The sequence below is a fragment of the Lemur catta genome, chromosome 1, assembly GCF_020740605.2.
Source record: "Lemur catta isolate mLemCat1 chromosome 1, mLemCat1.pri, whole genome shotgun sequence".
Classification (NCBI taxonomy): domain Eukaryota; kingdom Metazoa; phylum Chordata; class Mammalia; order Primates; family Lemuridae; genus Lemur; species Lemur catta.
Window position 1 is genome coordinate 108,356,596 of NC_059128.1, and position 17,164 is coordinate 108,373,759.

The 17,164-nt window shown below is 42.3% G+C and overlaps 1 protein-coding gene across 1 annotated transcript; it reads right to left on the minus strand.

Moving 5' to 3' along the window:
- Positions 1-3,011: 3,011 nt before the first annotated feature.
- Positions 3,012-14,296, minus strand: LOC123633264 (zinc finger protein 555-like). The gene is made up of 4 exons (XM_045544370.1): positions 14,227-14,296; positions 7,687-7,813; positions 6,759-6,819; positions 3,012-6,359 (listed from the first exon to the last, which is right to left on the minus strand). The coding sequence occupies exons 1-4, from the start codon at positions 14,227-14,229 to the stop codon at positions 5,270-5,272; spliced, it is 1,281 nt and encodes a 426-aa protein (XP_045400326.1). The 5' UTR covers positions 14,230-14,296; the 3' UTR covers positions 3,012-5,269.
- Positions 14,297-17,164: the final 2,868 nt, after the last annotated feature.

Genomic DNA, 17,164 nt, shown 5'->3' on the forward strand with positions numbered 1-17,164 from the left:
GGTTTTTACAGTGGCTAGTACACATCGTGAAACGAAGTAAGTCTTAACACCTGCCATTGTATTCTTTTATCATTATTATAAGTTCCATGAGATTATGCAAGAATGTGCTCCTTATGCTTAACTTTCTTCTTTGGAAGGTGGTAGCGATGGGGAGAGGGAATATCAAATGAGATGGTAATTGTTCAATTACACTGAAATATCTGCCGTGTGATAAAAATGTTAATATTGGGAAAATGGACACAGATTTGGCTTCCTTTGCTGTTTAAGCAAAAAGATATTGCATTTCTTCTTTCCTCTAACATGTACTGGAAGACTAAGCATGTGTAAATAATCTGTGAAGAGCAAAATGTGCTCCCTTTTGGGCTTTATGCATCACTAAAACAAAAATCTTCCATCTTCTACGAAAGGGTATTGAAACTTTCCATATTTGAGAATGCCCAATATACTTTCTTTGATACTATGTCTTCCCCTCACCTTTATTATTTCTAGAATTCCCCTCACCCTCCCTGGTGCTTCCGCTTGCAACTACCAAATCACCAAGAGCTTACATAGATGTCATTCTGCTTCTAGGAATTTTACTCCACATGCTGGAGTAAAACGGTATGGATGACCTTATACCTTTTCTAACATAGGGGCAACTCTATGGTCTTCTAAACTATAAATTCTGTCAGAATATATTCATAGCAAAATAATCATGCTGCCTCTTTAATAAAAGTTACAGTTCATTCAAAAGGACTATTAATATAAACAACCACACTCAGTGGCCCTAATAAATGATGGGACTCCGGTGACAGAAACCTTTTCCCATTCATAAATACATATCCCATGACCTAAAGCTTTTGACCATTGCAAAAATAAACCTGAACCATGAGGATTTTATTTTGTAGAAAATCATGGACTGTGTATCACTCCTCACTATTTACAAACACCCTGGAGCAGTCCCTGTAACAGTGTTTCCTTAAGACACACTAGATGATGGAAATATAAATTAATGAATACATCCTCATTTTCTGATACCCTCCACAGAAAAAATACAGACTACACATCCTCCTGCTTTCCCTATTATCTTCCTTGGTGTGAATTTTTTCCCTCCAATATCTTTTATACCAAATCTCTACTTTTTACGTTAAAATATTCAGTTTTTAAAAACATCCCTTTTCCCACAAAAATACATGCACTGGAACTGCAAAGACTTATTTATTGCTTCTAAGCTGAGAGCCCACCATGCTTTGATTAATTTTGAGGCTATTTGTTTTCATTTTGAGCTTACAATGCCTGGTACATGACAGAGGCTCAAACATTAGTAAGGAGCATGGTAGGCTAGGACTTGTCTTGAATCCTGATCCTGTCTTATATCACTTTCAAACTTCGTAATGGGCAGGACTCAGTTAACTCACAAAAGGAAATGATAAAAGTGTCTACATTATAGTTTTGGAGGGTTCACTGAATTTATGTATGTTAACTGAATTTATGGGAAACAATGAAAACAATGGCAGATGTATAGTAAGCAACATTCAGCTGTTTACATAGAAAAGTCAGCTCCTGAGAACTGGAACCTGGCCTGGCATTCACTCCTTAGTCATGGTGTTCTGTTGAACAGAAATAATTTTTCATGACACCAACATCACAGAGGGCCAGTAGGTGATCATGATGGAGTGAGGCAAAAACAAGAGTGCAGGACTGTTCTCCCTTCTCTCACTTGCAGTTCTCAAAAATAACCAGAATGTACTGGGAGTGCAACATCCTGAGATAAGGGTGGATGGAGCTGGCTGGAATACTTGAGTTCTACTCCATTCCCCCTACCCACCCCCAAAAAACACAGGATGTCATTTAATGCTTTAGCCCAGCATGTCATGTTTCCCCTGAGGTATATGGCCTGGGACCAGCCACCTTTTGAGGTCCTTAGGTGTGGTGTAAGTGAGGCATGTGTGGTTGAGGCTGCATCTGCTTGAGAGAGCCTTCTGAGCCTTGAGGAATCAGCTCACCATGAATCCTAGGCCTCCCTAGTCCCTTTCTGCCTATCGATATGTAATAAACCTGCTCCATGTAACTTACTACATGCATGGGTGTCCTCACTGCACTCAGACAAGCACAGTGAACCCGCTTCACTAGGGCTATGTAATTGTGTCATTGCACAGAACAAAAGGAATTATGCAAACCACAAAATGATGAACTATTCCCCTACTCTAGCTAATAAAACTGGCTTCTGCTTCTTTACAAATCAGTTTTAGCTCAAGTCTACGCTTCCTGGCTTCTAGACAAGAACTATTAAAATTTCCAATCATAAAATTATATTCACTTCCTGTATCAGAAGTTCCTAAAGTGCATCCTCGGGCTCAATGATTCAGTAGGTTTGACGGATCAGAAAAGCTGTTGTACTCATGATTATGGTGAAAGGACACAGATTACAATCCGCAAAAGGAAAGGCCATTAAGGTGAAGTTTAGGAGAAATGAGGCAAAAACTTCCAGTTGTCCTCTCAGTGGAGTCAAGAGGCACTCCTGGCAATGATGTGTGACAACTTGTGAAGTGTTGCCAATCAGAGAAGTTCATCTGAGGCTAGGTGTCTGGGGATTTTATTGGAGGTCAGTCATGTAGCCATGCAGCATCCAAATGACTGACATTAGCTACTTAGTCTCCAGCTTGTCTCAGATCAAACACATACCGCATTGTCTATGGCCTCAGGCATATTAAAACAGGCATTTACCATAAGTCACATTGTTAGGATAATCTATCTGGTCAAGGACCAGTGCTTTCTATGGAAAGTGCAGGGTTTCATCAACCAAAGCTTGCTGAATTAACTTTAATGTAAACTTCCTGACAACATCCAACCTAGTGCAAAGCCTGCTTCCTTGAAGCCACCCCAAGTCACCTAAGGAAAGTCCAATGTAACATGCAGTTTCTGAGATGTCCTGTTGTTCCCCGTGCTATGCAGTCACGTTGAAATAAGCCAACAAACCCAACTTTGTTCAACTGCAAGTGTGTTTCTCATGGTTTTTATCTGGTGGGCATTGACATAACCAATATGTAATCTTTATATAAATAAATCATTTTAATGAGAAAGTTGTTTAACATTAAAAGAATTTTTAAAATCACATAAAAAATTCAAAAACATTTAGCACTATGGTCTCAGACCTAACATGTTTAAAAACATAAAATTACAAAATTGATTTAACAATTCATAATTGTATTGGAACACTTTGACATATCCTTTCTCAGTACATGAATTATAATGTTAAAAATTTAAGTACAAAGCAAATATAAAAACAGTTCTGGGATTTTTCTAAGAAATATATACAGAACCTTGTGTTTTTCATATAAAATGTAGATTATTTTCCAAATTTAAAAATGGTAATTACTTAACACATATCGAGTTTATTGTTTAGAGATGGCATTCAGCTCTGAATAACAGAAAACTCCTACAATCTGCTTCATATATCTACAAGGTGTCTATTACTCATATGGAATTGTCCAGAAACAAAAAGTACAGGGTAAATACAACCACTCAACATTGCAATCAGGAAACAAAGTCCTATGTGTTTTCTGATGCTACAAGTGTAACTTTCAGGGTGGAGCCAAGAACACAGGGCCACTAGACACATGGAAGAAGATATTCAATGCACAAATTAGACCTAGAACAAATTTGGTAAGAACTAGACAAAGGGGAGTCAGAGCAACAGTGATAGTCACCAATCACAAAAGTACAAACAAGTGGCTTGTGTGGGCATTGTGGAAGGATGAGCATGGAAGTAGATCTATGTCAGGAGAGTTACTGGAGATGTCTGTGGAAGTCACCAACAATGGAGGTATGGTGTTTGGTTTGTGGACATCCTTTATTGGTGGGCCCAGAAAGCAGGAAAAACAGCTGGAAATGGGCATCTGTCAAGCCCTTATGCACCTTGTTTATCTCCCTGTATGGTAGCTCCAAAAACTAAGTATGACACAGTATTCATTTCTGCTTTCCAGATCTCATGCAAGTCTTGCCACTGGTCAACTTGCACCAATATAGGGAAGAGAGTCTATCAAATGTACCCATGTTGAAAGGGTAATCTTGCACCATACATCTACTCTATATTTTATCATCTTCAAGCAACAAGTTCTATGTTTTTAATACAAAACTTTGTGTCCAATTCTCAGCCAGGAGCTAGGATAAACAGAAAACAGCAAAAGAGGAAAATAAGTCAGACGAGGGTGTCCTCATTCAACAGCCTGGTGTTTAGCAGTTCTTCCCAGGATAATGAAATATTGTGCCTAGTAACTAGAAAAAAATACTGAATATACATTTTTTTAATACTAAAGACTAAGAGCACCATAAATAGCGTGTTAGAAAGGAGAAAAGAGAGGATATGTATCAGATATATCAATTCCAGTATCTGTGATGTTAGGCCAGAAATAAAATCCTAATGATACTAAAGTATCATTAACATAATAGCTACATGTCTGGAACATAATGAAAATTAGAAATAAATATATCTAAAATCCCAACAGTTGCATATTGGCAACACACTTCCAAAAGATGAGTCTGAAAAACTTTATATTACAAATAGGACAATTTTTGCATAAGTAATTCATAATTAAAAGTATATATACCAAAAGTTATATAATTTGACTAAGCAGGTATGTAATAGAATGGTGCCCTCCAAAAGATGTATCTATCAAGAACCTGTGAATGCAACCTTATTTGGAAAAAGCATCTTTGCAGATGTAGTAATTAAGGTTCTCAAGATCATGATGGATTAGGGTGGACCCTGAATCCAATGCCTTATAAGAGAAGGGGATAAAACTCTTAGAGAAGGATATGGGAATATGGAGGCAGAGATTGGAATGATGCATCTACAAGCCAAGGAACACCAAGCATTGATGGTAGCCACCAGAAGCTTGGAGAGATCAGAGTCTCCCTGGGAATGTCCAAAACAAACCAACCTTAATGACACCTTGATTTCAGACTTCTAGCCTCTAGAATTGTAAGAGAATAAATTTGTGTCATTAAGCCACCAATGTAGTGGCAATTTGTTATAGCACCCCTTGGAAAGTAATACATAAAGGAATACTTATCTCCTAAGTGTTTTTCTCAAACAGAACCAGAAATAATGTGCTAGAGGTCTACTTTAAGCATAAGGCACTAATAAAGCCAACACTATATAAGACCTTTACAAAAATTTCTAACCATATGAAATTTGTTGTGTACATTAAGTAATCTTCATGAAAGCTTTCCCATGTTACTTACTAACATAAGGTTTTCCCTCCTGTGTAAGTTCTTATGTGTTTTTTTAAGGATGGGGACTACAGAAGGCTTTTCCACATTGCTTACATTTAGATAGTTTCTCTCCATTGTGAATTCTTACGTGTCTTTGTAAGGATGAGAGTCTACTGAAGGTTTTTGTACATTCCTTACATTCATAGGGTTTCTCTCTACTGTGAGTTCTCAAATGTCCTCGAAAAGATGACGACCAACTGAAGGCCTTCCCACATTGTTTACATGTATAGGGTTTCTCTCCAGTGTGAATTCTCACATGTGTTCTAAAGTATGAAGGACTACTGAAGGCTTTCCCACATTCGTTACATGCATATGGTTTCTCTCCAGTGTGAGTTCTCACATGTCCCTTAAAGGATGAGGGAGAACTGAAGGATTTTCCACATTGTTTACATTCATAAGGCTTTTCTCCAGAGTGTGTTCTCATGTGAATCCTAAGGTCTGAGGGCCAACTGTAGGCCTTCCCACATTCCACACATTTGTATGCTTTCTCTCCAGTGTGCATTCTTGCATGTATGATCAGGTAAAAAGAATGAAGAAAGGCTTTCCCACATTCCTTACATTCATAGGCTTTCTCTGCACTGTGAACTTTCATGTGTTTTCTAAGGGAAGAAGGAGAAGAGAAGGATTTCTCACATTCTTTACAAGAATAAGGTTTCTCAACAGTATGAGTTTCTCTATGTGTCCAAAGGTTTGAGGGAGATCTGAAGGTTTTCCCACACTTTTCACATTCATAAGGTTTCTCTCCAGTGTGCGTTCTTATGTGTACTCTAAGTTTGGAGAAATATATAAAGGCTTTTCCACATTCTTTACATGCATAGGGTTTCTCTTCAGTGTGAGCTCTTACATGTGCCCTAAAGGATGAGTAACAAATAAAAGTTCTCTCACACTCCTTACATTGATAGAGTTTTTGTCCATGTTGAGATGATGCTATGTGACTCTTTAGGGATGAAGTATTTATGATGGCTTTTTCAAACTTATTGTTTTCATGGGATTTTACTCCAGTAGAAAGTCTCTTATGCACATTAAGTTTTGGAATCTGGTTGAAGGTTTCTCCACATTGATTTCTTTCATTATTTTTTAGGGGTATCTCCACCACATGACTTCTGTTGAAAAGAGGAAACATATTATCAATTTTTTTGTTAATGATTTGTTGATGGCTATTAATGATTAATATGATTACAGTCACCATTTCTAGTGAACGTGTATATCTTTTGACCTTGGAATTGTTTCAAAGTGGTATGAGCTGAATACTCTGACAGAGGGCTCAACCACAGGTATCATTTTCAGTGTTTTCTTAAATTGGGTTTTTTTTCTTAATAATTATTTACAACTGAACTATGTCTCAATCCACATCTACATCACTTTTATAAAACTGATGAAAAATTTCTGTGAATGCTTAATATCCGATATATCAACATGCACACACACACACACACACACACAAATGGCATGCCAATACTCTCTCCTGAGACATTACTTTCTCTTATGTGAATGTCACTCACCTCAAATGTGTCCCCTGGTTCTTGTGCTGTTCTTCAATGCCATAACATTTCCAGCTTTCTCCTAAAATGAAGAACCAGGAATCATTTTTTATGAATCATAGTATATTCTGTTCACTTCTTATTTCTTTCCCAAATATATAGTGCAGAGGATTTTACCCATAAATTTTAAGTTGTGTGTTATATATAAAACAAATGGTAACAAAATTTACTTTCTTTGGAAAAAACTAGTAGGATGAAGGGAACAAAATAAGTAGGGAACATGTACATTCCTTTTCAAATAGTGATCCAAAAATAAATTTTATAAGGAAGAATGCATTTTACAGCAAAAAAGACTTTGAGGAGTTTTAGCTGTTTCAGGAATTTAACAGTAATAAGAACTAGAAGACAAAATGGTAGACAATGTACTGAAAATACTTCCAAGAACAGTGAGACAAATAGGAATACGTATGCCTTGTTATCAGGAAAGCAACTGGAAAGGAAATGGACAAATGCATCTGCCCAGATCCTAACTTTAGACAAAGAAATATAGGGATGGTCTTTCCCTTGCAACAAGGACCTTTTGAGAGGATACATGAAAATCAAACAATGAAGCCAAGGAATCTGCCAAATTCACCTTCCTCAATAAGAAAATTCATTTATTTTGTTCATTAATATTTCCAAATGTAATGTTCCTCAACAAGGACTGTTCCTCTAAGGCACAGATTTATAACCCTTCAGGAGGCTAAAGGCATTTAAGAGAAAAAGTAGGCTTATATAGTAGTAGTTCATGAGAAAAACTATTAGATGATGCATTCCATAAGTAATGTGACCCCGTCTGTCTTACTTAGCAGTAAATTCCCATTGTTCAGCCCAAGTTTTGGGACAAGCTCAGTAGCTAGGGAATACTTATACTCTAAATGATTAAGTGAAGGGATGGTGTCATCCTTACCTACTGAGGCTAGGTTCCTAAAGGTTTCCAGCATCACATCTCGGTAGAGGTTCCTCTGAGCATGATTCAGCAAAGCCCACTCCTCTGGGGTGAAGTCCACAGCCACATCCTCAAAGACCACTGAGTCCTAAAACACGGAACAAATTCTGGTTCAATGAGAAACCATTCTCCACCAGTGTGTGCATGAGGGAGGATGAGGCTGCCGGCACTGGAGGATTGAGAATCAAATCATAGCAAGTTCACACATGGTTCTGTGGCCTCCCGTCTACTCTAAGGCTCCATCATCTTATTATTTCCCCCCTATTTCAGCACCCTCTTCTGTAGTGATCCCATCCTGCCTCAGAGATTTAACAGCACCTCTGATGAACTTATCTCTCTGCAGTTTGACTGTGACTACTTCCACTCTTCCACTCTTCCTCTCCATCTGAAGGGTCCAGAAAAGACCACAATACACTGGAGAAATGAAGGAAATACTGTACAAATGAAAGTTATTTCTTTTAAAAACATCAGTTCCTTGTGATGAAAATAATTTCACCTTCTTCATTTGCCCACGATAGCTCTCACCATGACAGGCAACAAGGGTCAGGCCTGAATGAGGTTTTAATGAATGAAAACACATTGAGGGCCTGGGAGCATTTCCTTCCTTATACCTCCACCAACAACTTGATTCCCAGAGGCCTGATTATGCCCAACCTTCAACCCAGGCTCTGAGATAGATATATTTCCTTGAAGAACTCCAATCCTTATAAACTGACAGGCCTATATGGTGGAATAAGAATATTCTTCACAAGAAGCATTAATATTTACTTATTTATGACATTTTTCTATAAAACAGCAACTCTCCTTTTTCTACATCCTCTTCCAGGAGACAGGCAATGTATAGATAAGTTGGGCTCCAACAAGAGAAAGGAAGCACAAAGATTCAGACCTCACCATAATCCCACATTCAGGGGCCTGGGTGCTGCTAGCCACCAGTTACAGGTGACAGCTCCCTCAGCACACAGACTGTGGCCATGAGATCCCAGAACAGCACTGTCTCCTGCAAAAAAGAGTGCTCCCTGATGCCTGGGAAGCAAATGTCATGAGTCCTACTGTAGAAGTAGGTTAATTGGAGTCCAGAAAAGTTTGTGAATTTGCTAAGATTAGAAATTCATAAAGGGATCAGGTGACACTTTCCTCGAAAAGAACATCCACTCCCACTGTCTGAAAATTCAGAAGTATGACTTTTATACCAGGCTCCTGGGAGCTCTACACACAGTAACCATCTCCAACCCCCTTGGCATGCAGACAAGCATAACTCCCCCACCGCTGAGCATGGAATCCGATAGCAGGGTCCCCAGAAAACCTGGTCTCTTAGAAAACACATCATCCCCTTGGCTTCTACATGCAGGGGTGTCAATACAGGCTGCCACACTGCAACACAGGTGCTACAGTTTGCCTGCACAATAAACAACCAGTAGCACTAGAATGCTCCAGAATGGGGACTCTGCTTGTGAGGTCAGTAAGTGAGGTAAGATGCCTGGGCATCCTTTAATTACTCTTGCTACACTGGAATCCAAAAGTTGTCTAACAACAACTCTCTCTCTACAGACAAGATTCAACCAGCTCCTCCACTGCAGTGCGTCAGGTGACATTTTAAAGCCATGAAACCCATAACAATCTCTATCACAACAATAGCAATAAAATGTGCTGTTGAGCACCCCTGTGTGAGACGTTTTGCACATAAATTCCCACACATTAGCTTATTCATTTATCCTCATAAATCTTCCAAGTATACATATCATTACAATCTATATGGCAGAAGAAACTTAAGACACAGTGAATTATTAACATGCTCAGTGTCACCCAATTAGAATGTTGCAGGTCTGCTTGCCTTCAAAGCTTAAACTCCTAATAGCTGCGTTTCTGCACACACCTTACAGTATTATTACAGCTACTACTCCTCAGCATGAATTACAGATGATCTAGGGCAGAAGTCGGCAAACTTTATAAATGGATAGTGCATGTTTGGAATTCTTCTGCCATGTCGTCTCTGTTGCTACTGCTCAACTCTGTAGCACAAAAATAGCCACAGACAACATGTAGAGGAATGGATGTGGCTGTGTGTCAATAAAACTTTATTGACATAAATAGGTATTAGGGTGAAATTGACCTGTGGAAGATAATTTGCCAATCCTTAATCTAGGGAAATCCCATCCAATAAGAATACAATGCAGACCACATATGTAATCCATATTATCAAAAGGAGTATTGGAATTTATTTATATTTATACTAACCTTATATTTAATGGTATATTTTATTTATCCATTAAATACAAATGTCATTTCAACATGTACCCAATAATTCTTGAGATAGTTTATATTGTTTTCATTATACTACAGTCCTACACGTCTGGTATGTGTTTTTGCATATAGAACCCAGGCCAGTTTTGACTAGCTGTATTTCAAGTACTCAACAGCCACATGTAGTCAGTGGCTGCTGTCCTGGACAGTGCAGATTTCGACCCTGAGGAGACTAGAAAAATGAAACTTCTCTTCAGACATCCCTGGGCTCCTTCTACTGGAGCCCTGTGTCCCAAGCAAGTTGTTCCTCCATGCCTATAACTCTCTGGCTCATTCATTTGCTAAAACTGATTTAGGTAACATTCAGACAGTTCCTACTATATACATATGCTATAGAGATACAGCACTTAAAAGGAAAAAATTCTGAACCATATGATTCTTAAATTCTTAGGGGAAGGGCAGTAAATCAGATATAATATAGGTAATGGGGTTAAGCACTATAAATAAAACACAGGAGGGCCTGTAGAGTGAGAAACATACGAGCAAACAGATCTAGGACGGAGTAAAATAAAAACAGTAAAACAACCAGTTGAAGTCACACTGGAAATGGATACTTGAATTTGTTTTTTTTTTTTTTTTTTTAATGTCACTGCATTTTTCAACTCTAAAGAATTAGAAACAAAGTGTCATAATTTCACAAAAATTCCAGGAAAGGTCTCAAGTGTTTGTCAGCTTCACCAAGTCCCAACTGAGAGGCAAGAGAATCAAAGGAGATGGCCATTGTCCCCCATGCCAGCCAAGAGCAGAAATATCATTGACTCCCAAAAGGAAGGATGGAGCAGTATGGACGGGCTAAAAAATGAACTCAAGATTTTGGAAAATGAACAGTAGCATAAAGGAAAAAAGTGTAGAAAGAAAAGTGGACGGCAAAATTAATGATATAAAAATAGGCTAAATAAATACATATATCTTTTGAAAACAAATTGACAAACCTTTGGCAACTTTCTTCAAGAAAAACAAAGCAGGAACTAATAAAGTTACAGACAAAAAGTATGCTAATTAGGATGTTGCAAGGATTAAACGTGACACGAATGATCTAAAATAAAATGTTAAAATCTGAGGACTGCCATAGTATTCAGTAGTTGAAAGAAAATAAAAGGGTGTTTTAAAATATTCACACACAGGAAACAAAAATTTCAAATTGTTTTCCAGGCCAGTTTTACTAATTATTAAAGAGATTGATAATTATGAATGTAGGAAGTAATTACTTTTTAGAGACATGCCAAGAGCTTAACAGTATACCTTTAAAAAATTAAACATAATATCATTAAAAAATGTTTAAGTGCAAAATTCTATAAAAGACATTAGTACCCTAAACAGAGTAATGAATAATATGCATAATACAGCACAACCAGGAGTGTATATTCAGCACAACTTGAATCTATATTCTTGGGTAAAAAAATAAAATATTTAAAAAGCACAATGAAGCCCGTTTTATTCCAGGAATGCAAAAGTGTTTAGAAATTGATTCAGAAACTCCATTTTACCACATTAATGAAAACCATAATTCATGTCCTAGGACCCCAAAATATGAATGTTACGTCACTATCATTAATAGATATCAAAATTTAATACATTACAACATGAAGGAATGGGGCTAGTTGGGGGAGAGGGTGCATAAAAAATCTGCAATGTTAAATGAAAATTTTCAAATCGTAAACAGTTTCTTGTCAAGCAAGGACGGATGGACAGTGTGTTTATGCTACTTTAGGACCCTGAGTTCTGAGGTCCTAGTGAGTAAACTAAAGAAAGTAAAAGAAATGAAAGGTATAATGAATAGGAGAAGTGTTGAAATTCTGCAGATATTTTGCATGTAGATTCAGAGAACTAACGGAATAATTAAAATTTATTTTGCACTTAATGAGGACACTAGTTAAAAGAACAATGCTCAAGAATCCACTTATTTCTATGTATTAGTAATAGTATTTTAAAAGATACCACTTCAATCAACATCAATCTTAAATGCAGAGTCAGAAGTCTAACCAAGGTTTTGTAAAACATTTATGAAGAAAACAATAAAACATTACTGGGAGAAATTAAGGAAGATCAAAATTAATACAGAGACATACCAAGTTCATGGATTGGAAAGCTCCATATTGTAAGGATATAAATTCACCTTTGAATCTATGTATAGATTCAAAGTAATCCCAGCTCATCCTTTATCGAAGTGCTGATTCTATTCCTAGCTTTTTACATTTGAGAAACACAATGCCAGGGCACCAGAGTCCCTCCATTTCGTCAAAAAGAACTTGAGTGCATAGTACGTGCCAAACACTTGGATGCAGTAAAACGATGAGAAGTAAAAAGCTCTTCTCTTTTAAGGCCTTATGATCTGAGAAACTTGGTAAGTCAGACGTTCAAAACAAAATGAAATCATGTATTTTCTGTGGAGGGGATATGTCCTCTGGGGAGGAGGGAGGACAGCAAACTCCAGAGGATGAAGACAGCAGGAATGAAATATGCAAAATTAATTATGGTGTTTAGAGTAAACTTCATGGAAAAGCAAAGTCTCGGCCCAGAGTTGCAGAGTGTGAAAAGATCCTTCCAGATGAAAGCAAGAGCCACAGCATGGGCCCTAAAGTGGGAATGGGCCTTGGATGCATGATGCCAGCTAGTTATTTCCATTCTACCAAATTATTCCTAAACAATCATATTTGCACATGTCTAGTGTTACAAGACTCATCTCCTGGGATTCAGCGTTTATTTCTGAAGTCGAGATAACAGGACACAGAAAATCCAAAATTCTCCACTTTGCACAGGAAAGTAACTGATATTTTTGTGAATCTTTGTAATTCACCAATCTATCTCCCTCACTCTTTTTGTAAACTCGTATTCATTTTTTCTGCAGCCACATTGGAAGGGAGATTTTCTCTATTTTTTCCAAGATTCTTTCCCTCAGTAGTGTTCTCAAGGATAAATCCTGGAATCCCATCGGTTTGCACTCACAGGAAAAGACCAGATCTCAGAAAGTTAAGTCCAGAGAACCGTGAAAGAGTAAATTTCTGTTCTTTCAAGCCACCCAGTTTGTGGCCATTTGTTACAAGAGTCCCAGGACACAAAGTCACCAACCTCCCAACTGATTGTGTCCCTACCTTGTGTCTGTTTTGTTTTGTTTTTTTCAGAGTTTCGCTTTGTTGCCCAGGCTAGAGTGAGTGCCGTGGCGTCAGCCTAGCTCACAGCAACCTCAAACTCCTGGGCTTAAGCGATCCTCCTGCCTCAGCCTCCCAAGTAGCTGGGACTACAGGCATGCGCCACCATGCCCAGCTAATTTTTTCTATATATATTTTTAGTTGGCCAGATAATTTCTTTCTATTTTTAGTAGAGATGGGTCTCGCTCTTGCTCAGGCTGGTCTCGAACTCCTGACCTCGAGCGATCCACCCGCCTAGGCCTCCCAGGGTGCTAGGATTACAGGCGTGAGCCACCGCGCCCGGCCCCTGCCATGTGTCTGAAGTGCACTTTGCTTTTCGGGTCGTTACACTCCTTCCCAGGTTTGGGTTTCTCTCGTGTCTTTTTCCTCCTTGTATGTGAAAGCCCAGGGCCGGGAGTCACCTGTCTTCCCCACTTACTACCAGCACCTTGCGGGTGCGAGGAAACTAACCACCGTGTCCCCAAGAAGGACACTGGGACTTAGGGGGGCACGCTTCCGCGTGCCCCAGCAGTGGGCTGTTCACATGGCGGGGCCTGGCGATACCTCCCAGCCCCGGGGACCGCCACCAACCCCGCGCTGTCCTGCGGGGCAGCCCGGCGGGTCCCCGAACTCTGGCAGCTGAGATCAGGACACCAGCCCGGGCCCCGACCCGCCGCCGCTCCCGGATGCCCATCCCAGGGAGGGCCTGGGACTGTCCCCGCGGGACTGGGGGCCCGGCCGCCTGCTCTTGCCGAGCGGAGGGACGCGGCCACCAAAGCCCTGGAGAGAGATGTCGGCTGCGCTGCGCACGAACTATGAGCGGGACCCGAGGCCTCGGGAGCGCGGGAGGCTGCCCGTGAGGAGCGGGGAGGGTCCGGGGTCCCGGGCGGAGGCCGGACCCGCAGGCCGGACGGCGAGATTCGGAGTCGGGCTCAGGGCACCGGCTTCCCCGCCCCGGAGGCCTCGGGGAGCCGGGCGGGCCCCGGACCACCCTGCGGCCGCCTGACCGGGTCCCGGAGCCTCCCCGGGGGGTTTTCCGGCCCGCGGCCTCCCGGACCCTGCGACTCACCATGTCCCGCCCGCTCCTGAGCGTTCCGAGGCAGCTCTGCTTCCCTTGAGGGGAGCGCGCCGGGCACCGGGACGCCTGCGCCGTTCAGGGACAGGCAGAGCGCGCGCGGCCCCGGGGGACAGCGACCGCCCGCCCTCGGAGCCTGATTGGACAGTGTTCCAGGCACTCCCCGCCCCCTGAACGCTGATTGGACAGTGCTCCAGGCTTGGCCGCCTCTGCGCAGTGTTCCGCCGAGTGACAGACGGGCGTGCGATCACGTGGCTAAGCCGGGCGGAAATGCGGCGTCTCGGCCTCTGCCCTTACCCACCCGGCTTTCCTCCCCAGGACGGGGACAGAGGTCAGAGGACTTTCCCCTCTAGGTAGAGCTCGGTCAGGCCCCGGGGCGGACAGCGGGGCATCTACCCCTGCGTCGTCCTCCGGGATGCAGGTGTGCACGGAATTCCAGACTCAGTTTCCCCACGGAGTGACCCCTTGTCCAGGGCAGGAGGGGCCAGGTCGGGACTGGACAGGCCACGAGGGCCTGGGGTCCTGCAGGGCCAGGTGTGGGCCTGGGGCTTTGGGGACCTCGGGGACAGCTGCAGGCCCTCCCAGGGACCTTTGCCTATAATATATCAACACCTACACTAAAAATTGATGTTATTGTGCCTGAATGTTTCAGGGAAAACATGTATTTATTTTCTAGTTTGGTCTCAGAATTTGTTGGCTTTTTTTGTTGTTAGGTGGACTTAAAAGAGATCTGATTCTGCCTTGCTTCTTTAAGATTTATATTATTTTCTGTCAATGTTACGATTTAACTTCCTTTTCCTTCCCTCAGTTAGTTTGTTATTTCCTGTATGTGGCACCCCGACTCCCTGTTTGGAAAGTCTGCCGTCAGAGGTCTGGACAGATCCGCCACCACCCTCTGTCTCATCCTCAGATGCGAGATTACAAAATCAATGAGGTTTTCCATGTAAGGATCCATCTGCTCCACCCTCTCCACGGCACTTCCACTTTTACCCCTCGGTCTCAGCCTTAAGGTCTGTCTTCACACTGCCTTTTGAAGAGAGGCCCCAGAAGCAATATCTTTACTTTTATTAATGGCTCTATTAGGAATCTCTAGGATAGGCGCAGTGGCTCATGCTTGTAATCCTAGCATTCTGGGAGAGTGAGGCGGGAGGATAGCTTGAGGTCAGGAGTTCGAGATCAGCCTGAGCAAGAGGGAGGCCCTGTCTCCACTAAAAATAGAAAAAAATTGGCTGAGTTTTGTGGCGCATGCTTGTAGTCCCAGCTACTGGGGAGGCTGAGGCAGGAGGATCACTCGAGCCCAGGAGTCTGAGGTTGCAGGGAGCTATGATGATGCCACTGCATTCTATCCAGGACGACAGAGTGAGACTCTGTCTCAAAACAAAACAAAACAAAACAAAAAAACAAAAACAAAAACAAAGAAACCCAGGAATCTCTTCTTCGAATTCACACCCTCATCATTTTCTATGTGCTCATGTGGTGTTGTCTGTCTCCCTGACCTAATTTAAGCACCACTGGGAAAGAAACCTGTGGCCATTATTTTACCATCTTTGCTACAAGACACACTGCCCTCTTATCAGAAACTAGGTCATTTACTGGGATGGCCTTGGTGTGAATCAGAAACAACTTTATTTTTCTTGATACTCCTATTAAACTCCCCACTGGGGAATAGGTCTTTCCTTACACGTGGGTAAAGTCTTACTTTCAAGTGCTGAAATTTCTCTATTTCTATTGTGTTAATTGATTCATCCCAAATTTATATAAGCTTTTATTGTTGTTGTTTTTTTAATCAGCAAAAGTATCAATCAGTTGCCTTAGAGATAGTATCGCTTTGTACATATCAAAGTTCTCTAGGGACACATTCAAAAAGTGATCTAAAATTTTAGTAAACACACCTATCTTTTGGTTGTTCTGAGAAGACTAGGGCTGCAGGGTTCCAACTTCTCGCGAGCACTTGGCACCCAGAGAGTCCGGGGACTGCCTGATCTAAAGTATGTTAAGCAAAAAGCAAAGTCTGGAGTTCCCGCGCGCGTCTGGGAGGCACCGCCGACTGCGGGGAGAGGCCGGTGTCCGTCCTGGGCCGGACTGAGTTCCCCCAGATGTGAAGGTCACCGGCGGAGTCAGCCACGGGTGTTCGCGACGCGCCTGTCACACAGACTGCAGGGGGCGGTGCGGAGTCGGAAGTTATCGTCCAATCAGGGATTACGGGTTGGGGGCTGGAAGAGCTACCCAATCAGAGGCCCCAGAGACTGACAACTGTCCAATCAAGGCGCTGGGGCGGGGCGGAACCATTATTTAGGTATGAAGCAGTGTCCAATCAAAGGCTTTGCCAGGGATGCCCGAGCCCAACTTGCCCTGGGCTGCCCAGGTGTCCCCGACCCCGGCGCGCTCACCTGCACGGGCCGCGGAGCTCGCCCGGGAGAGCCCAGGGGCCGGCGGGACATGGTGAGTGCGTGGGGCCGGGGGCGGTTTGGGGGCGCCGGGGGCGATGGGACCGGGGCAGTGCGGGGGACAGCGCGGGCGAGTGGGCTTTGGGGGCGGTTTGCGGGGCCAGCCTCGAGAGCGGGAGTGCCCTGCTCTGGTCCCACCTGGTCCCACACCTGGGGACTGTCAGGTGTGTCCAGCGCAGCCCTGAGGATTCCTTTACTGGGGCGGCAGGTTTGAGTAAATGTAGAGCAACGTCCTCTGCTGGCCTTGGTCCTTCTGCCCAGCGGGAACAGGAAGTTTCTCAGGTCTGCCCTTCGCCCCCCGGTGCTGTCTCCTGTTTCTCTGGGGCGCAACTAGATGCCGCGGGGGAATCACTCGGGAATGTTCCCTGTCCCACCACAACCGTGGGGAAACGGCACGTCCGTGGTTACATACCTAAAAGCAGATGAAGAGATGGATTGAAATGTTCCTAAAAACCATAGTTACTCTTCCACACAAGGTGCAGATT